General features: G+C 42.6%; 1 protein-coding gene and 1 long non-coding RNA gene across 3 annotated transcripts in view; one reads left to right on the top strand and one right to left on the bottom strand.

The window, feature by feature from the left end:
* The window catches only part of LOC144318844 (guanine nucleotide-binding protein G(q) subunit alpha), a 307,547-nt gene that overhangs the window by 8,388 nt on the left and 278,896 nt on the right, over positions 1 to 20,263 (bottom strand). The window contains exon 6 of the mRNA XM_077906260.1: positions 9,669 to 9,822. Within this exon, the coding sequence (XP_077762386.1) occupies positions 9,669 to 9,822 (154 nt within the window). The remainder of the gene's footprint in view (positions 1 to 9,668; positions 9,823 to 20,263) is intronic.
* LOC144318854 (uncharacterized) lies at positions 954 to 17,407 on the top strand. Of its 2 annotated transcripts, none has more exons than XR_013384834.1 (3): positions 954 to 1,086; positions 9,334 to 9,437; positions 13,757 to 17,407. It is a non-coding gene; the product is annotated as an uncharacterized LOC144318854 (long non-coding RNA). The 2 variants fall into 2 exon arrangements; XR_013384835.1 differs by lacking the exon at positions 954 to 1,086 and adding an exon at positions 1,207 to 1,401.

Here is a 20,263-nt window from a genome sequence, read left to right as displayed (position 1 = left end):
CCTGTCGTCTTGCATGCAAGCACATCATGAAAACCTGCTGGCCTAACAGGGGTGCTATGTACAGAGTGGGGCATCATTTCCCACTTGCTGGTTCTCACTGAACTCTGGGGAAAAATTAAGTCTCTTTCAGGAGAGAGAGGCAAATGTGTGCTTAGGTATAAGTCAGATGCTTTATGCCCATCTTATTCAAGTACCTCTTGTGGTTAAAGACTAGCCCATTGCTGTTGGAGACCAAGTTAGTGGCACACCAAGTTCCTTACTTCTATAGTTTCTGCAAAACAGTGAGGGATACAGTCTGGCATTTATAACTGAGTGGCAGGTTGGTGGCCAATAAAAAGGGGGTAAAAATGAAAACACTGTTTCAGCTAAGAAAGCATTTTTCTTTTCCCTAAGATTTTCTATTTATTCATGAGAGACACAGAGAGAGGCAGAGACACAGAGGGAGAAGCAGGCTCCCTGCAGGGGAGAAGCAGGAGGTGAGTTAAGAGAGAGGCAGAGGAAGAAGCAGGCTTCCTGCAGGGAGCCCTATGCAGGACTCCATCCCAGGACCCCAGGATCATGCCCTGAATCAAAGGCAGACGCTCAACCACTGAGCCCCCCAGGTGTCCTGAAAGCATTTGGTCTTGAAGGAACAGGAAAGCACAAAGGAGAATGTACTTGGAGAATGGACAGGAGCGCACACTGCTGACAAACTACAGAGAGTTCTATTTCTAATGCCTGATAACATCCCCCGAACATTTCTATTGCAAGCTGCCCACCTTTAGGATCTTAGATATGTTTGAGAAGGGAAATTCAGTTCCCCTTCTGTGAGCTGGCCCTGCCCCAAATGCCCGTGGGATGAAAAGATGAGTCAAACCCCCTCCTTAAGGACTTCACAAAGCTTTGTGACTTCACAAAGCCATAAAGCCAGTTGAATATTGCTTTTTTTTTTTTTTAAGTAATTGCCTTTCTGAGGGAGCTTGCTGAACTGATACCTGTTGCACATCCTACATTGATAATGTCATTTAAAGAGGAGTCTGTCATACACACCTGTTCCCTATGTCTTTACGATAGCTACACCTGGGCTTGTGCTCTTCTCCCTGCCAGGTACAGCGCTAAGTGACTTATATGCAATTCTATTTAATTCTTTTCTACTTAGCAAACTGAATGGTTGAATAGACTTGCCTAAGCTTACCATGGCAGTTAAGTGGCAGAGTTGGAACTTTGTGACATTCAAAGCTGTCCTCTGTCCTCTGACCTACTAATCATCTAGACCTGAGTTTGGCATGCTTTCTCTGTAAAGGACCCCAGAATGAGGTTGGTGACACAGGAAGACCATTAACTCACCTCCAGGCCACACTTACTGCTAGAGCAGATCCTCTTGAAGAAGTGAGGGCTGGCTGATAGACTACACAAAGAATGGTGAGAGAAATGAAGACAGGGTACTGAGGGGAACCCCAAGCCTTAATGCTACCCGTTGTGGCAGAGAGGAATAGTACTGAAGGACTGTACAGGAAAAATGCTGTGGGTTATAAAGGCAAATAGAATGTAAAGGGACCAGCCCTTGAACCTGCCAAAAGGTGGGGAGCTGCTGGAACGGTCTCCTGGTCAGAGGGGCTGGTGAGTGCCACAGTTGATGTATCCCTCTGCCTTGATGGGAGTAGGCTGTGGGTGCCCTAGCTGACCTGCTGCCTCAAGGAGCCATGGGACCCTAGCCCACACCAGCCCCGGCCCTCCCACCAAGGTTGGCCTAGCTCTATGCACCTTGGAACACCCCTGATTATTGCTCACTACAGCCTTAGCCATCACTCCAACAGGGCATGGGTGCTAAGCATGCAGGAACACTCTAGGCTCCTACCACCTTGCCTATGGCAGCCCTGCCAGGGCACCCTGGGGAGCCCTGTGGGAAGCACCTTAGGGTGCCCTGAGATTTGTACCTTGTCTTGGCTCTAGCTACCCTGCCATAGTGCCCCCTGGGACACTCCGGATTACACCTACTTGAACTTCAATTGTTCTTCCAGGGCATCTTGAGTAGAGAGCCCTGGGACTGCTCCCTGTGCTTAGAGGCCCAGGACCCCTGGCTTGCACTTACTTCCTCTTGAGTTATCCTGCCTGGGGTATGCTGGCTTATGTCTATTTCAAATTTAACTGTCCTGCCAAGGCACCCTCTACATGGAAAGCCTTGGGATCCCCTAGCTTGTACTCACTTCAGATCTAACTATTCTGTCAAGGTGCTGCCTGTAAGAGCCCCAGGACTGCCCCCATCCATGCCCACTTCAGCTCCAACCATCCCACCAGGGCAACCCCAGCATGCAATGCTGTGGGATCCCCAGCCCATGCCAGCCACAGCTCTGGCAAAAAGTCATCATGCACAAACACATGGTCTACACAGTGGGCAACCATACATGAGACTATCCCATCAAGTTTAGGAGACATAGTTGTTCCATCTACTTCATAGAGACAAACACAGACAGTCAAGCCAAAGGACATAGTGGAATATGCCCCAAACAAGAACAAGACAAACCTCACAAAAAAAACTAAAACTGAGCTAAGCAATATGCCTGATAGAGTTTAATGGTCATAAAGATGCCTACCAGCTTAGAAGAGTAGAGGAACTCAGCAAGAAATTCTTCAATAAGAGAGAAGATGTATTTAAAAAAATCAAAATTAATACAATAACTGGAATGAAAAAAATGTACACCGAAAAGCAAATTAATAAGGAAGACCAGATGAGGGTAGCCTGGGTAGTTCTATGGTTTAGCGCTGCCTTCAGCCCAGGGTGTGATCCTGGAGATCTGGGATCAAGTCCCACATCAGGCTCCCTGCATGGAGCCTGCTTCTCCCTCTGCCTGTGTCTTTGCCTCTCTCTCTCTCTCTCTCTCTCTCTCTGTTTCTCTCATGAATAAATAAATAAAATATTTTAAAAAAAGGAAGACCAGGTGATGGAAAAGCACACAAGCTCAGCAGTACAAAAAATGTTTTTAAAATGAGGATAGGTTAAGGGATGTCTTGGATGCCAGCAAGCAAATGTCTATATTATGAGGCACCAGAAAAAGAGAAAGAGGAAGAAAATGTATTCAAAGAAATAATAGCTGAAAACTTCCCTTATCTAAGGGAGAAAAAACAGAACTTTAGGTTCAAAAAGCATAGAGTCTCAAACAAGATGGACCCAAGGAGGCCCACGGACACAATAATTAAACGTCAAGGGTTAAAAAGAGAATTTTAAAAGCAGCAAGAGAGAACAAAAATTTACATAAAAGGTAAATCACTTAAGTCTATCCACTGATTTTTCAGCAGGAATATGGTCATCCAGAAGAAAGAGGCATGATTGATAGATTCAAATGTTAAAAGGGGAAAAAAATCTGCAATCAAGAATACTTTACTTGGTGAGGTTAGCATTCAGACCTGAGGGAGAGATACTGAGTTTCCCAGACAAACAAATGATAAAGGACTTCATCACTACTAAAGGACCTTACAAGAAATGTTAAAGTGACTTCTTCAAGTGGAAAAGGCCATAATTAAAAAAAAAAAAGTATGAATAAAAAGACGTAAAATGGGATAACATATATATAAACTGGAGGAGTGAGTAAAAAAGATCTTTTGGAATGTGTTCAAACATTAGTGGCCATCAAAACTTGATACAGACCACGACATACTTAGGATGTTATGTTCAAACCTCGAACCTCGAACCTGGTGGCAACTGCAAGCCCAAGACCTGGAATACAGATACACAAAAACTAAAAAAGCCAGGCATAGCACTACAGAGAGTCAGCAATCACAAGACAGCAAACAAGGAGAAGAAGGGAACAAAAGAAAGAAAGAAACAGAGAATAAAAACAACCAAAAAAATTTTAATAAAATGGCAGTAAGAAAAAAAAAACGGCATTAAGTACATAGCTATCAACAATTATTTTACATGTAAATTGTCTAAATGTTCCATCAAAGGACACAGGATGGCAGAATAGAGAAAAAAGTAAGACGTCTCTAAATGCTGCCTACCAGAGACTCAGTCTGTGTGTGCCTTTAGGTCTGAAGTGAAAGTACAGATAAAAAATATTCCATACAAAAGAAAGTGGAAAAAAACAAAACAAAACGCTGGGCATCAATACTTATATCAGATGAAACAGACTTTAAAACAAAGACTGTAACAAGAGACGAAGGGATTACATAATGGTAAAGGGGTCAATCCATCAAGAAGGTAAACCAATTGTAATTATGTACCCAACACCGGAGCCCCTAAATACAGAAAGCAAATATTAATGATATAAAAACAGAAAGTGATAGTAATACCAAGGGACTTTGAAACCCACTTACATCAATGGATAAATGATCCAGGCAAAAAATCAACAAAGAAACCACGTTTTTGACTGACACATTAGAGCAGATATATACAGAAATATATTTATGTATAGATACATATAGAAATTCTATCCAAAGCGACAAAATACACATTGTTTTCAAATGCACATGGGACATTCTCCAGGAGAAATCACATGCTAGGCCACAAAACAAGCCTCAATAAATTTAAGAAGACTGGGACCATATCACACATTTTTTTCTAACCACAATGGTATAAAGCTAGAAATCAGTAACAAGAAAGACACCAGAAAAAACAAACACACAGAGGCCAAACAACTTGGTAGTAAACAACCACCAGGTCAATAAAAAAAATCCAAGAGGAAACGAAAAAATACATGGAGACAAATGAAAATGAAAACAAAGGGCCAAATATTTGATATGCAGCAAAAGCAGTTCTATGAGGGAAATTTATAATGACAGACCTACCTCAAAAAATGAAAATCTCACACAACCTAACATTACACCTAAAAGAACTAGAAAAAGAACAAAGAAAACCCAAATTTAGTAGAAGGAAGGACCTGATAAATATCAGATCAGAAATAAATGAAAGAGACTAAAAAACAGAAAAGATCAATGAAACCAAGACCAGGTTCTTGGAAAAGATAAACAAAATTGATAAACCTTTAGTCAAATTCATTAAGAAAGAAAGAGAGTAACAACCAACCACAGAAATACAAAGGATTATAAAAAACTACTATAAAAAATTCTATGCTGACAAGTTGGACAATCTATAAGAAACAGATAAATTCCTTTTTTTTAAAAATTTTTTTCAATTTATTTATTTATGATAGTCACAGAGAGAGAGAGAGAGGCAGAGACACAGGCAGAGGGAGAAGCAGGCTCCATGCACCGGGAGCCCGATGTGGGATTCGATCCCAGGTCTCCAGGATCGCACCCTGGGCCAAAGGCAGGCGCCAAACCGCTGCGCCACCCAAGGGATCCCAGAAACAGATAAATTCCTAGAAACATACAATCTTCTAAAACTGAATCAGAAGAAACAAAATCTGAACAGATCAATTACTAGTAATCAATTCCTAGAAACATACAATCTTCTAAAACTGAACCAGAAGAAACAAAATCTGAACAGATCAATTACCAGTAAAAATGGAACTGGTAATCAACTTCAAACAAACTGGAAGTCTAGTGTCAATTGGCTTCACAGGTGAATTCTACCCAACTTTAAAAAAATACCTATTCTGAATCATTATATCAAACTATTATAAAAACAGGACAGGAAGGGAAACTTCCAGATGCATTCTACAAGGTCAGTTTTACCTTCTTACCAAACTGGACAAAAGTCACTACAAAAACAAGCAAACAAACAAAACTCTACAGGCCAGCATCTCTGATGAACTTAGATGCAAAAATCAAAAAACAGTAGCAAACCATATTCAACAATACATTAAAAGGATCATTCACCACGGTCACAAGGGGTCCAGTCCAGGGATCCAGAGGTGGTTCAATACTCACAAATCAAGCAATGTGATACATCCCATTAACAAAATGAAAGATAAAAACCATATGACTATCTCAAATGAGGCAGCAAAAGCATTTGACAAAATTCAACATCTGTTCATGATGAAAACCCTCAACAAAGTAGGCTTAGACTTATAACTGAACAAAATAAAGGCAACATATGAAAAACCCACAGCTAACATTCTCAATGGGGAAAAACTTTTCCCCTAAGATCAGGATGTTCATTCTCACTACTTTTAATCAATATAGTACTGTAAGTACTAGTGACAGCAATCAGACAAGAAGAAGGAATAAAGGGCATGCAAATTGATAAGAAAGAAGTTAAACTGTCAGTATTTGTACAATATATTTCTATACAAAGAAAACCCTAAAGACTCCAGTGAAAAATTACTAGAATAAGTAAAGTTGTAGGATACAAAATTAGTACACATAAATTGGTTCCATTTCTATATAGTTAATAATGAAGTAGCAGAAAGAGAAATGAAGAAAACAATCACATTTACAATTGCACCAAAAATAATAAAATACCTAGGAATAAACTTAACGAAGATCTATACTCTGAAAACTATGAAATACTGATAAAAAAAATTGAAGATGACACAAATAAATGGAATGATTTTCCATGCTCATGGATTGGAAAGTATCATTAAAATGTCCATACTACCCAAAGCAATTGACAGACTTCACAAAATCTCTATCAAAATACCAAGAGCATTTTTCATAGAAATAGTACAACCAATTTTAAGATTTTTTAAAAAGATTTTTATTTTATTTATTCATGAGACACACAGAGAGAGAGGCAGAGACACAGGCTCCATGCAGGGAGCCCGATGTGGGACTTGATCCCAGGTCTCCAGGAGCATGCCCTGGGCCGAAGGCAGGCACTAAACTGCTGAGCCACCCAGGGATCCCCTTCTAAGATTTTTATGGAACCACAAAAGACCCTAAATAGCCAAAAAAAAAAAAAAAAAAAAGTGAGAAATAAGAACACAGCTGGAAGTATCACAATGCCACAATGCCAGATTTCAAGATCTACTATAAAACTGCAGTAATCAGGGATGCCTGGGTGGCTCAGTGGGTGAGCATCTGCCTTTGGCTCAGGTCATAATCTTGGGGTCCTGGGATCGAGTCTCATAACAGGCTCCCTGCCTGGAGCCTGCTTCTCCCTCTGCCTAGGTCTCTGCCCCACCCCCCCGCCGCTGTCTCTCATGAATAAATAAAACATCTTAAAGAAAAAACCTGTAGTAATAAAAAAACTATTAAATTGGCACAAAAACAGACACATAGGTCAACGAGACAGAATAGAGAGCCCAGAGATAAATCTACACTTGCATGGTCAATTAATCTGTGACAAAGGAAGCAAGAATACCCAATGGGGAGAAGACAATCTCTTCAATACATGATGCTGAGAAAACTGGAGAGCTACCTGAAAAACAGTGAAACTGGACCGCTTTCTCACACCACATACAAAAATAAACTCAAAATGGATTAAATACCTAAATTTGAGATTTAAAAACCATAAAACTCCTAGAAAAGAAAAAAAAACAGGCAGTAATCTCTTTGATATTGGCTTTACCAACATATTTCTAGTTAGGTCTCCTTTGAAGGGAAACCAAAGCAAAAATAACCTTATTAAAGCTATACTCAAATAAAAAGCTTGGGAACAGTGAAGGTAATCTTCAATAAAATAAAGCAAAACATATTTGATAAGGGTTTAATACCCAAAATATATAAAGAACTTCAACAACTCAATACTAAAAACACAGATAATCTGATTAAAAATGGACAGAAGACCTGAATAGACATTTTTCCAAAGAAGACATACAGGTGGCCAACAGGTACATAAAAAAGATGCTCAACATCACTAATCATCAGGGAAATGCAAATTAAAACCACACTGAGGTATCACCTGACACCTGTCAGAATGGGTAAAATAAAAAATATAAGAAACAACTGGTGTTGATAAGGATGTGGAAAAAAAGGAACCCTCCTGTGCCATCGGTGGGTCTAAATACTGGTGTAGCCACTGTGGAAACAATATGGAAATTCGTCAAAAAACTAAAAACAGGATTAGCATATGATTCAGTAATTCCACTACCCAGCAGTAAATAAACAAAAAAGTAAATAAATATACGTGTATATATATTATACATATATACATAAGTATTTATTATATATAATACATATATAAATGTGAAAAGATATATGCACCCCTATGTTTACTACAGCATTATTTACAATAGCCAAGATACAGAAGCAACCCAAGTGTCTGTCAACAGATGAATGGATAAAGAAGCTGTGGTATATGTGTATAGATGTGTATGTACACACACAATACATACACACACGATGGAATATTACATAGGCATAAGGAGAGGTCATGCCACTGAGACAACATGAGAGTATAATGCTAAGTGAAATAATTCAGAGAAAGATAACCACCATAAAAAAAAAAAAAAAGGATAACCACCATATGATTTCACTCACACAGAATCTAAAGAACAAATAAATAAATAAACAGACCCATAAATACCAAAAACTGATGGCTGCCAGTTGGGTTGCGTAGATAGATGGGTGAAATGAGTGAAAGGGAGTGGGAGACAGAAGCTTCCAGTTGTGGAATGAATCAAGTCCAGGCACAGCATAGGGAATATAGTCACCAATGCTGTATGGTGACAGATGGAAGCTCCCTCTGCGGTGAGCACAGCCTAACACACGGACTTGTCATATCACTATGTTATACACCTGAAACTAATATAACCTTATGGATCAACTATATTTCAATTGAAAGAAAAAAGGGGCAAAGAGCATAAGTATTTTAGGTTTTGTGGGCCATTCGGTTGGTCACAACCACTCAACTGTGCTGTTAAAGCATAGAAACAGTCTGTGGATAAATGAACGGGTGTGACTGTTTCAATAAAACTTTATAAAAAGCGGTAGCAAGCCATAGTTTGCCACTCCTAATCTAGACTCCAGTATGTATGGGCAGGTGTGTGGGTCTCTTGCCAGAGAAGCTCTTTCGGAGAAGTGGCTGTGACTGGCTTGTTTCAGAGTGCCTTGGTGTGGATGCATTTTGTTACCTGTCAACAAGTATTTCTCAGAATGGTTGGGTGTCATGCCCAGTCGTTGAGGATTTCAGAGTCTAGTTGAGTAGGCAAGATGTGTTTATAAGTAGTAAGTAATGCAAAAACAAAGGAGTACTGATGCAGGTGTTATGGATTCTAAGTACTACAGGAAGAGTGTAGAGGTTGGTGCCATCCTGAAGGATGACAGGATCAGGTCATGCAGCGCCCTCCCCAAAATATTTCCTACCACTCACCATGTGTCAGGTATCATGCTAAAATATCATACATGTATCTTGGAGTCTACAAAACAATCGCATGAGCTTGGTCCTAAAGTCTTGAGAAATTGAATGACTTGATCATGGTTCTACAAAGTATCAAAACTGTGAAGGTGAACCTGGGTAGAGTGATTTCAGAGCCTGGGCTCTGGACACAAAGCTCTGTTATTTTTCCACAGAGGCAAGAGCAGACAGTTAACAAAAGAAGGCATTATGATGGTCGATACACAATTGTTCAAAACTAGGGGACTGTTCCTCCTCTCACGCACTTAATTCAAAACACGTAAGTTGTTTTCTTTCGCTATCACTTTTCAGCATTGTTGGGGGAATTGAAACCTTTCAGGTTGTTAAAGAGCAGGGCAAACAATCATTTGTACTTCATCAATCACACAGGCAGCCTTTCCAGGCAGAGGCAGCAACAATGTGCTGCGTGCAATGTGTGAGCTCTTGTGTGGCTGGCTAGGCAGCCAAGCAGATCCCCTGCTACTGGGCTGGCTGAAGAGTGCTGACTTACCATCATATTCTGGGAAGTAGTCAACTAGGTGGGAATACATAATTTTCTCCTCTAGAAGATCTTTCTTGTTTAAGAATAGAATAACCGAAGAGTTCTGGAACCAGGGATATGTGATAATTGTTCTAAAGAGTGCTTTGCTTTCCTCCATTCGGTTCTGAAAAAAATCAGAAAAACAAGGCATGAATTACAGGATTACTCAATCTGTGACTTGTTTGTGTTGGAAGTACAACCCATCTCCTGTATGCATTCAAAATTTTGTAACCTCGGGCTGGATGGTAGTAGCTTTTATCAGGATTTACATGCAAAGGGTTCATGACACCCATCAGCTCTTTTATTAAGTTAACTCTCAGTCTGACAAGCAGGTGACCAGCTCTTCTTCCCACAGACACACTCACCACTAGGTCATTCCCACACCCAGGTCACAGACAAAGGCAGATTAGGGAGAGTCCTCCTTTTCCTGGGGACATAAAAGCCTTGGTGCATGGGGACACTTCTTCCTGGCTATACCGATGATTCTTTCTGGCCTCCACAGTTTAGTGCTATGTGTGATGACTAAGTTTCCAGCAGTGAAAACACCTGCCTGGGACTCAGCCCACCTCCAGCGCTCCTGGGGGCCTGGTGGTTGAAGCCGGAGCATCCTACTCCCATGGCATCCAGCCTGGATCAGGGCAGGGCTCTGAATCCAGGCACACATCACTTAGAACAACTACTCTCTGGTTTATGGTCATCAGTTTAGCCAAGCAGCCCAACTGGCCCCATTAACTCCAGGACTTTTGCTGGGAACTCTGGAAGACAGAACCTTGATTTCATGCAGAATGTGGATGAGGACTCACGTAGGCTCAGGAACTTCAGACAACCATCTTGAAGTAGAAAATAAACCAGGTCCTGCTCATTTGCTTTTAACTACCTGAACTTGGTTCTGCCTCTGGATTTTCAGCAACATTGGCCAATATGTATTCTTTAGTTTTGAAGCTAGTTTGAACTGTGTTTTTCTGTTTGTTGTATAAAATACTTGCAATGGATATACCTGGATACACCCCCCCGTCCCCCAAACTTCTCAAAGGAGATGAATGAATAAATGACATTTCAGGGATGGCCATGAAGACTAGGTGTTCAAGCTGTTCATGTTTTCCGCTCAGAGTCTGCCTTCCTCATGTAGAAGGTTCCCTAAGTTTCATAGTGCAGTGTTACAAAGGCCCAGCATACTCCTCCGGACAACCTTTTGACTGCAGCTCCAGGAAATCTCCAGGAAACTCAGCTCACCAAGGAAAATTTTCTGATCCTAATTTTGTCTTGTTCTTTCCTTCCATAAAGTGTGCCAATTCAAATCAGGTTGAAAAGACCCACTTTTCAAAAAGAGATCTTTACCAAGTTCTGTAAAGCAGATGATCGTCAATATGCCAATCTCTTCAACTTTTAAACTTCCTCCCTAGCACTGCTCAGACATTTAAATATGAAAGCACATGGAATATAAAAAATAGTGAAAGGGAATAAAGGGGAAAGGAGAAAAAATGAGTGGGAAATATCAGAAAGAGAGACAGAACATGAGAGACACCTAACTGTGGGAAACGAACAAGGGGTGGTGGAAAGGGAGGTGGGCAGGGGGTGGGGGTGATGGGGGAACGGGCACTGAGGGGGGCACTTGATGGGATGAGCACTGGGTGTTATGCTATATGTTGGCAAATTGAACTCCAATAAAAAAATAATACGAATGCACAGTGGGACAGATACAGAGTAAGGGGTAGTTCATGGTTCAAGGGACAATGTTTATTTCACTGTGTACATTTCTCTTTTATACAAATGATATGCATGGCTTTTAAAATATCTATCTATGTGCCTTTTACTGGTTATCATCACCAGTGGTAAAATTTTAACCCCCAGAAACAACAGTCATTAAGAAATCATGTCTTGGAGCCTATGGTTTTACAGGTTGAAAATTTCAGGGCTGAAGATCAGCAAAGGCCCAAATAAGAACTGAAAGAATTCTAAAAGAATCTAAAGAAGGTTAAACTCAATAGTGACATCTCTGATGGGAGAGTTAACTTTTTTCCCCCTTTACATAAAGAAATTCTAGAAAGGCATACTGTGGTCTTCAAAGAAGCCCTGTTTAAAAGGTGGGTATATACACACTGGCATCAACCAAGTGAGTCTCCATTAGAAAGTTATTAGAGTTAGCACTCTCCAGAAGAGATGTGATGGGATCCTTGGGGACAGGGTTCTCTTCGGGCTTTTACTGGCTTTATTCAAAGGTAAGAGTCTGGACCCTGGGAGGAGTCAGGAAAAGAAAGAATGGCACTAAATTCATATAAAGGAGGCTCCTAAGGGATGCGTGGATGGTTCAGGTTGAGCGAATGCCCTTGGCTCAGGTTGTGATCCTGGGGCCCTGGGATTGAGTCCGGCATCAGGCTCCTCACAGGGAACCTGCCTCTCCCTCTGCCTGTGTCTCTGCCTCTTTCTCTCTCTCTCTCTGTGTCTCTCATGAATAAATAAGTAAAATTAAAAAAAAAAAAAAAAAAGGAGGCTTGAAACTCAAAAGAGTTTCAAGACTGGACTGGGAAGAACCCCCAAGCTCCATGTGGAGTCTGCTGGGAAATGACCTCAAACCAGCCTGAAGGACAGTGGCCCGGAAGAGTGGACTGAGTTCAGCACCAAGTTCTGGGGATGACTCACCCAGCTGGTTGTCCCTCTGTGCCCACTGTGACTGTACTCAGAGCCACTCTGGAAGCAGGGCCGCTGCCCGCGCTGGTCCCACTGAAGCTTTGCCTGCACGTGCAGGTGGGAGCTGCTCTTTGCTCTCAACCATTTACCATAACGTGTGTATGGACTGGGACTAGAGCTTCTGATTGAGGGAAAAACTAGAAAGCAACCAGCTGACTGGCGGCATCATCAGTTATCACTGTACTTTCGACTAGGTCTACAAATGCAATCTAGGCAGGGGCCCTGGGAATCTGTATCTGCACTCAGCCCTCTGGGTTATTCCTGTGCAGGCTCTGCTTTGGGAAGCACAGGGCTGCAGAAGGGGTCCTCCAACTTGATGTGTGCTATGAGCAAGCAGGGTACCTCGTTAAAACACGGATCCTGATCCAGAGTCAGATGGGGCCTGCGATGTTGCATTCCGCATAAGCTCCCAGGTGGTGGGAGCCCACCTGGAGTTGGAAGATGCAGAAAGCTCATCCAGGCAGGACAACGAAAAATTCCCTTTTTTGCAATGAGAAGTGCAGATCCTGTGATGAAAATCTAACCATGCCACCTTCATTCTTTTTATTTTTCCCAATTAACATCCTGACTTTATGCTTTGAGGTTTTTTTTTTTTTTAATTTTATTTATTTATTCGTGAGCTACACAGAGAGAGAGGCAGAGACATTGGCAGAGGGAGAAGCAGGCTCCATGCAGGGAGTCCGACGTGGGACTCGATCCTAGGACCCTGGGATCATGACCTGAGTCAAAGGCAGACACTCAACCACTGAGCCGGCCAGGCATCTAGCGCTTTGGGTTATTTACTCCACAGAGAGAATTTCTTATCAGCCCCCCTCCCCCCACACCCACCCCGGGCCATGTAAGAATATTTATAAACTTGTATGCTACACATCAAAGCCCCTGGACTAAGTCTAAATGAACTAAATGAGATTTTCACGATGCTTCACAGGGTGGTAGAACCTGTAGAGCATGAGGGATAATCCACTTTGCTCGGGAAAATTGCTATCTATGAAGGAACAGCATGTCCTAGGAGATGTGGTGGCGCTTGCTTTTTAGGAACTTGCCAGGGCATGGGATTTCAAGGAGGAAAACAGAACAGCAATGTAGGAGACACAGGGACAACTGAAGAGGAGAAACAATGAGGCTTTGTTCCCCTCTCAGGAAAGGTTTAAAGGCAGTCCTGAGGGGTGGTGCTCATTACACCCACCTTCTCTTGGGGGTTTTAACCAGCTGAGTAAAAAAATGATCCTAGTAAAGGTTTTACTACTTCAGACATGGCTCCTTGTGAACAGGGTGGGCCTAGCCTAAAAAGACTCTGGTCCGAAAAAGACTCTTGTCACCCCCACCTACAACTTCTCCCAAACTGAAAGCAAGTGTCTTTCTCAATGCAGGGTGACCTGATGGAGGTGACAAAGCTGGAACGGAGGAAGCAAAGAGAGAAGGGGCTGCCTGGGCCCGCCTGGTCTCTGCTGCCCCCCAGGGATGGAAAGAGGACTGAGGCTCAGAGTGAGCTCATTGGCCAGTGGGTCTCCATGTAGTCACCCTGCCTGAAGTAAATGTGGCCAGAGAAGTGTCTTGGCCAGATCACACTTGATAGACACTGATTGTGCTTCTTCAAAATTCTTATGTTTGAAGCCCTACCCCTTGATGTGACAGTTTTAGGAAGTGGGGCTTTGGGGAGTTGATTAGGTCATGAGAATAGGACCCTGGAGAATGGGATCAGTGCCCTTAGAAAAGTAAAATCCTATCCCCCAATGTGATGACGTTGAGAGGTAGGGCCAACTGGAGGTGATGAGGATTAGTTCCCCCATTAGATGCCAGAGAGCTCCCTTAATATCTCCTGCCATGTGAGGACACAGAGAGAATACTGTCCTCTCTTAACCCGCAAGGAGCCCTTCACCAGACATTGAAACTGCTCATGCCTTGATCTCAGACTTCCCAGCCTCCAGAACTGTGAGCAAAGTTTTCTGTTTATAAAAGCCATCCGCCTGTGCTGATTGGTTACAGCCGCCGGAAAGGACTAAGACAATGCTGATCAGGTGAGTTATTCCTACCCCCAGGCTGGCACCGATCAAGGGGTAAAGCCCTCAACTGAAAAGCATTCACCCCGACCCCGGGCCCTGGGAGAAGGACAGGCTCCCTGCTCCTCACTTAGTAATCTGAGGCAGAGCGCCATGACCACTGAGTGTCCTCCCTGCAAGATCACCAAAAAAAAAAATCCCTGTTCAAGCCATCTAATCTTCCAACACTGCAAACTGATTCTTGAGATCTGCCATCTCCAGCCAACACTGCTGTTTCATGCAACCAACCCCCTGCCAACACGTGACTAACGCTGCCTCCAGGGAAGGGCCCTGAAAGGCATTCACCACTTAGCACGGCCTGACCCCGTTGCACATCTTCAGCCTGAACTCCTGCACAAATGTCCCTTTTGCCACAAAAACAGGCTCCATGTCACGGCTGTCACACAGGGTGGCTGTAAATTCCTGACCCGTGGCCAGTAGGAGCAGTCCCCGCTCCTAATCCTTCGAGGCCTAGATCAACAGGCCTTCCCAAGAAATCCTTCTCTGAGCCTCTCTTGGATTGACCCTGTCTGCCCCCTGCTCCCTGCCCCCCACACACTGTCCTACTGTTCCTCATTTGCCAATCTCCTGGATACACACAGAGTTTGCTGGAAGCTGGGAATGAAGGTGTGCTGGACAGCATCCTAGAGGATGGACGAGGACAGGAGTGTCCATGTGATGGCCCTGTGAAAGTGGTCGACAGAAGATGCCGGGGTCACATGAGAAGGAAAGGTTTGGTGGGAGAAGGCTTAAAAGCAAAGGTAGTTTTGGGATGCCTGGGTGGCTCAGTGGTTGAGTGTCTGCCTTCAGCTATGGGCATGATCCTGGGGTCCTGGGATTGAGTCCTGCATCGGGATTCCCACAGGGAGCTTGCTTCTCCTTCTGCCTGCGTCTGTCTTTTATGAACAAACAAATAAAATCTTGCCCAAAAAGCAAAGGTAGTTTTAAGTCGAATCTCGATGAAGGCGAGATGGAGGAAAGGTGAACAAAAGCAAAGCCAAGGAGGACCTGAATCCATAACTGTGTGAGAGGAGATTTGTGGGAACTCTTTATGGACTAGTTCATCAGGGCTTCTGATCCCTGTAATGTGGGCATTAAGAAAATTCTCCACGTTAATATGAAACATTTCTTCCTCATTTGCATCTTGGGGGGCAGCTGGAATGGGACAAACACACCATGTTCTGTGAAGGACACATGTGCTTGAGCCTCTGTTGTGGCCCTAATATAACCTGGTGTGCGTGCAGTCCTGCTCATTGTCAGCGCTGGCAGGCGCTAGGAGCCTACAGAAAACCCCACCAGACAGCTCAAGTGTGGCTTAACGAGATGCAATCATTTGCCTGGAGCTAGGAGGCCACTGCTTTCCTTCTGGCTCTTGGGCAAACCTCTCTCCCATTGAGGAATAGGCCAGATCCAGTGGACATGGCCCAAGAAACCAACTGGAAGCTGGCTTTCCTCAGGCTATGACCTGGCCCAAATCTCTGCATGAAATATTACCAATGGGCCTGAAGGGATACTATGCCCTGTCTGGAGCCTTTGGGGCCCTGCTGCCACAGAGAGCTGATGTTTGCTGAGAAGGCTGTGGTGCCTCACATCCCCCTGCAGAGCTGGTATTTTTTCCCTTTGGTGAAAGTTAGCATCAAACCAGAGATTGGAATGTCCAATTCTAGAACTTCTGCAGCTTCTCATTATTTTGCCAGTAAGTACCTGTTCCTCTCACAAAATTCACTTATTTTCTTTACCAAAAAATACAATTTAGACTAAGACCCTTAACTCTTGCCCATGATACAAGCCACCCACCTGCCTCCTTCTCCTTGTGGATATTTTTCCCTCTTGCTAATGGTTTAAGACACATTGATTTACATTCCCTGTAAGATTTAGAAGGCAGCCTTTATTATTTTTATTTTTTTTTAGTCAGCCTTTAAAATATAAAACTATACACTTAAGACATAAACCTGCAGAATGCCATTGAGTTGCCAGTGAAGGCAGATAGTCACCCATCCATCAGTCATCCATCGTCCACCAGATAGACATCCATACTCAGATGTCTCCCCAGACACGGTGAACCCCGGAGAATCTGGGATGAAGCTTTCAAGGCCCAGAGAAGCCTTCTGGTATCAGAGATACAGATGATCTGAGTGACCTACAAACATACTAGTAAATGCCAGCAAGGGGTCAGGTGGCTGTGATTGTGTATTCACAATCCATGTGTCCAATTCTGTGACTCTGTAATCCCTGAGCTTTCAGCTTCAAGGCCAAAGTCATACATTTGACTTAAATGAGTGATGTACAGATATACAGAAGGAGATACATGACCATGTCTACAGAGCAATGCATATTTATCGTATTTTACGATTAAAAAAAAGATTTTATTTATTTATTCATTCATGAAAGACACAGAGAAAGAGGCAGAGACATAGGCAGAGGAAGAAGCAGGCTCCCTACCAGAGAGCCTGATGCAGGACTCAATAACAAGACTGTAGGATCACGACCTGAGCTGAAGGCAGACGCTCAATTACTGAGCCACCCAGGTACCCTGCTTTATGAAGTTTTTAAACCCAGGACTTCAGAGTTACAGGTTAAGACATCTGCTGGCCACATAATCACACTCCACTGTGATTCCAAGGAGCACCCAAGGCTTCCTTCTATCTACCGGCATGTGATGGAAAATGTGCATGCAAGCAAGGGACACTATGCAGGGGACCTTTTCATTGGCACCATTTCTGTTTCTGAAATTGATGTGGAAAGGAGATCCTCACAATGTACGGTTTTTATGCTTCAGGAATCCATATAGCACTACACCTTAAATACCACTCTTTGATTGCTCTGACAAGCTTCATGATTTCTTCTCAGATGTAACTCACTCAAGAGTATTCTTATAAATAAACTTTATTAAAGGCCATTATTTTAAACAAGCAAACTTGTTTTAATGTAATGATCCATGATATTGTAAAATTTGAATTAAAACGGTCATTTGTTATCAAACATCGAATCCTTTTTTTTTTTTTTTTTAAGACATTGAATACTTTGAAAAATTCACATCTTTAACAGGGAACTAGGAAATGTTCTCTCGGGTATTTCATTTGATACATGTCAATTGGGTAAATAAACCAAACAACTCAAAAGACATAACTCCAAAGCCTTATGAAATAACATTTCCAAGTTGGTCTTCTGTATATTTCTTTCCACCCTCGATGATTTAGGAAAAAGCTTGGCGTGTCTGACTTTGTATCCCCAGCAGGATCTCATTGTTATGTGTCCAATCGGATGTCAGTACTACACTGAGAATTCAAAACACATTCTGTGTCAAGCTCCTGTTGGTGGGGGTTGGGGTGAGGGTGGGAGGAAAGGGCCAGCGCTATGGGCTGGGGACCTCAGCTTCCTTATACTTCCCAAAGCTTGGGAGCACAGAACGAGACAATGTGTGCAAAGCACTCAGCAGTGATCTCAGCACACAGTATCTTGCAATAATGGCCACTGTCAGAGATGGCAAAATTGCTGCATAGGAACCTCAATTCACAGGGCACCTGGGTGGCTCAATGGCTGAGCATCTGCCTTTGGCTCAGGTCATAATCCCTGGATCGAGTCCTGTTATCAGGCTCCTGCTTCTCCCTCTGCGTGTGTCCCTGCCTCTCTGTGTCTCTCATTAAAAAATAAATCTTTTTTTTTTTTTTTTTTAAAGGAACCTTAATTCGCTTTCCTCAAATCCTTGACCAAACTCTGAATCCAGAGAAATCTTTCTATTCCCTGGATTTGCACAAAGTTACTCTATCCATGCTTTCAAATTCAGATATATTTGATTTATTTTTATTTTATTATTTTTTAATTTGATATATTTGATTTATAAGAAACTGGAAAATTGTTTGGGTTTCCATCAATTGCTCACTTAGAAAATGTTTCTTCCAACTGTCCATACGTTAAGGGGGAATATCCTTAAAATGCTTAAAAATGTTCAATACTCTCAACCCCAGAGCAAACCAAGAAAATAGATACAATATATAAATGGACAGCTGGAATGACAAAGACCGTGCCCTAGCCTTTCTACTTCTGCTACTCAAATCAGATGACAGGAATAGAAATAATAAGGGATAACTAAATACAGCTGGATAGACCAAATGTCCTCCGTAATTTTCTTAGTCTTTGCAAATCTTTGCAAGCGATTATTTGAGATCGAATCTGGCATACCCTCCAAGCTTGAAGACAGCTCCTGGAGGTTTTAATATTATAATTTCTGCCTATGAGTCAATGTAATCTACTGTACAGGATGTTTAGAGAAGCAAAGAAAGAGAGCATATTTGCCTCTTACCTCCAGGTCTGAGTTTTCTAGGCAATGAAATGAGGCCCTTGGGAAGTGAACTGATGCAAACCAGAGTGAGTTGTAGGAGAAAGTGGGGGGAGGAAGGAAGGTGGGGCAGAGATCAGAGGGAAGGATCAGGAAGAGATGTTCACATCCTCAGACCAAAGAGAAGAGAGGGCCTCAACATGAGGGAGAGAAAAACACAAGTGTTTAACCCCTCTGATGTGGGAGCCCACAGGAAGATGGGATGATATCTTTAATAGTTCCTAGTGTTTTAGTTCAGTCAAGTGGTCAAGCAGTGGCTTGCAAACATTATTTTACAGCACTCTGATCTTTCTACTTACAATCACCCTGTGCTCCACTGTCCTACTCATTTTATGCCACATGTCAGTGATCCAATGTCTACCCTTAACTTACATAAATTCCTTCTCTTATAATACCCCTCACCTGCTGAGTCAGGATTTCAATATTAAATGCCTTGAGTATTCCTGTCATTGACTTTTCAATTTGTTGACCTTCCTCCCATCTTTCTCGTACTCCACCCACAACCATCAGCCTGTGTCACCATTTTGGGGCCGTTCTGCCAGCAGCTCAGGAGAGATCACCACCTCCTTGCTCTCTGACATGATGTCTCAGGGCCAAAAGCAGCTGACTTCCCACACCCCACCCGTGCTTCTCAAAAATTGCTCTATCATACCACAAACTTAAATCCCATATGCTGTCACTTTCATTGTGAGTCCTTGCCCTCCACTAAATATCCAGGCATCAGGTAATTTCTCCTTGCTGGTTCACTGGGTATTTCTTCCAGCCTAAATCTCACGAAGACCAGTAACTCCCATATTTCAAACTTGTTTAATTTGAGGACTGTAATTTCCTTGGTTTTTCCTGGAGCTAATTGGAGAAGACTTACAAATTTTTGCATAATTAAGATATAGATTGACCTGCAGAGTTTAGACAGAAGAATGACTTACTCAGCATCCCAACCTATCATTAACTCCTTGGGTTATGTCCCCAATCACATAAAATGTTTCAGCAACAACCAGCTTGGTAGCCATGCTCTAGACCAGTCATCAGAAGAGTCAAGGAAACAACCAGAGAGATCTACAGGAATGTGGCTGACACCTGAATGGCTGGACCCTAACTCTGGAACCCCAGTAAACCCATCAGCATGGGTCAAGAATCCAGAGCACAACCTGGCTGAATAAGCCTATGTTCACACTGCAGCAAGCTCATATGCTTGAAGAAAGAGCTCATTTACTGAGGTTCACTTGATATGTCTTTACTAGATTCTCAGCCAGAACCAGATGCAAATTAACTTAAAATGGGCAACAAAGAAGAAGATACAGATTATTTCCATAGACACTAAATATTTTTTATAAAAATTTAAATTCAATCTGCCAACATATAGCATAACATCCAGTGCTCATCACATTACGTGCCCTCCTTAATGCCCGTCACCCAGTTACCCCATACCCCCACCCACCTCCCTGATTTGAGGGAGCTTCACTGGTGAGACACAAGGAGACATTTAATGTTGGCTTCAG

Source organism: Canis aureus, chromosome 1 (genome assembly GCF_053574225.1).
Source record: "Canis aureus isolate CA01 chromosome 1, VMU_Caureus_v.1.0, whole genome shotgun sequence".
Taxonomy (NCBI): Eukaryota; Metazoa; Chordata; class Mammalia; order Carnivora; family Canidae; genus Canis; species Canis aureus.
Note: the sequence above shows the minus strand (reverse complement) of the source record. Positions and strands in the feature narration are given on the sequence as shown.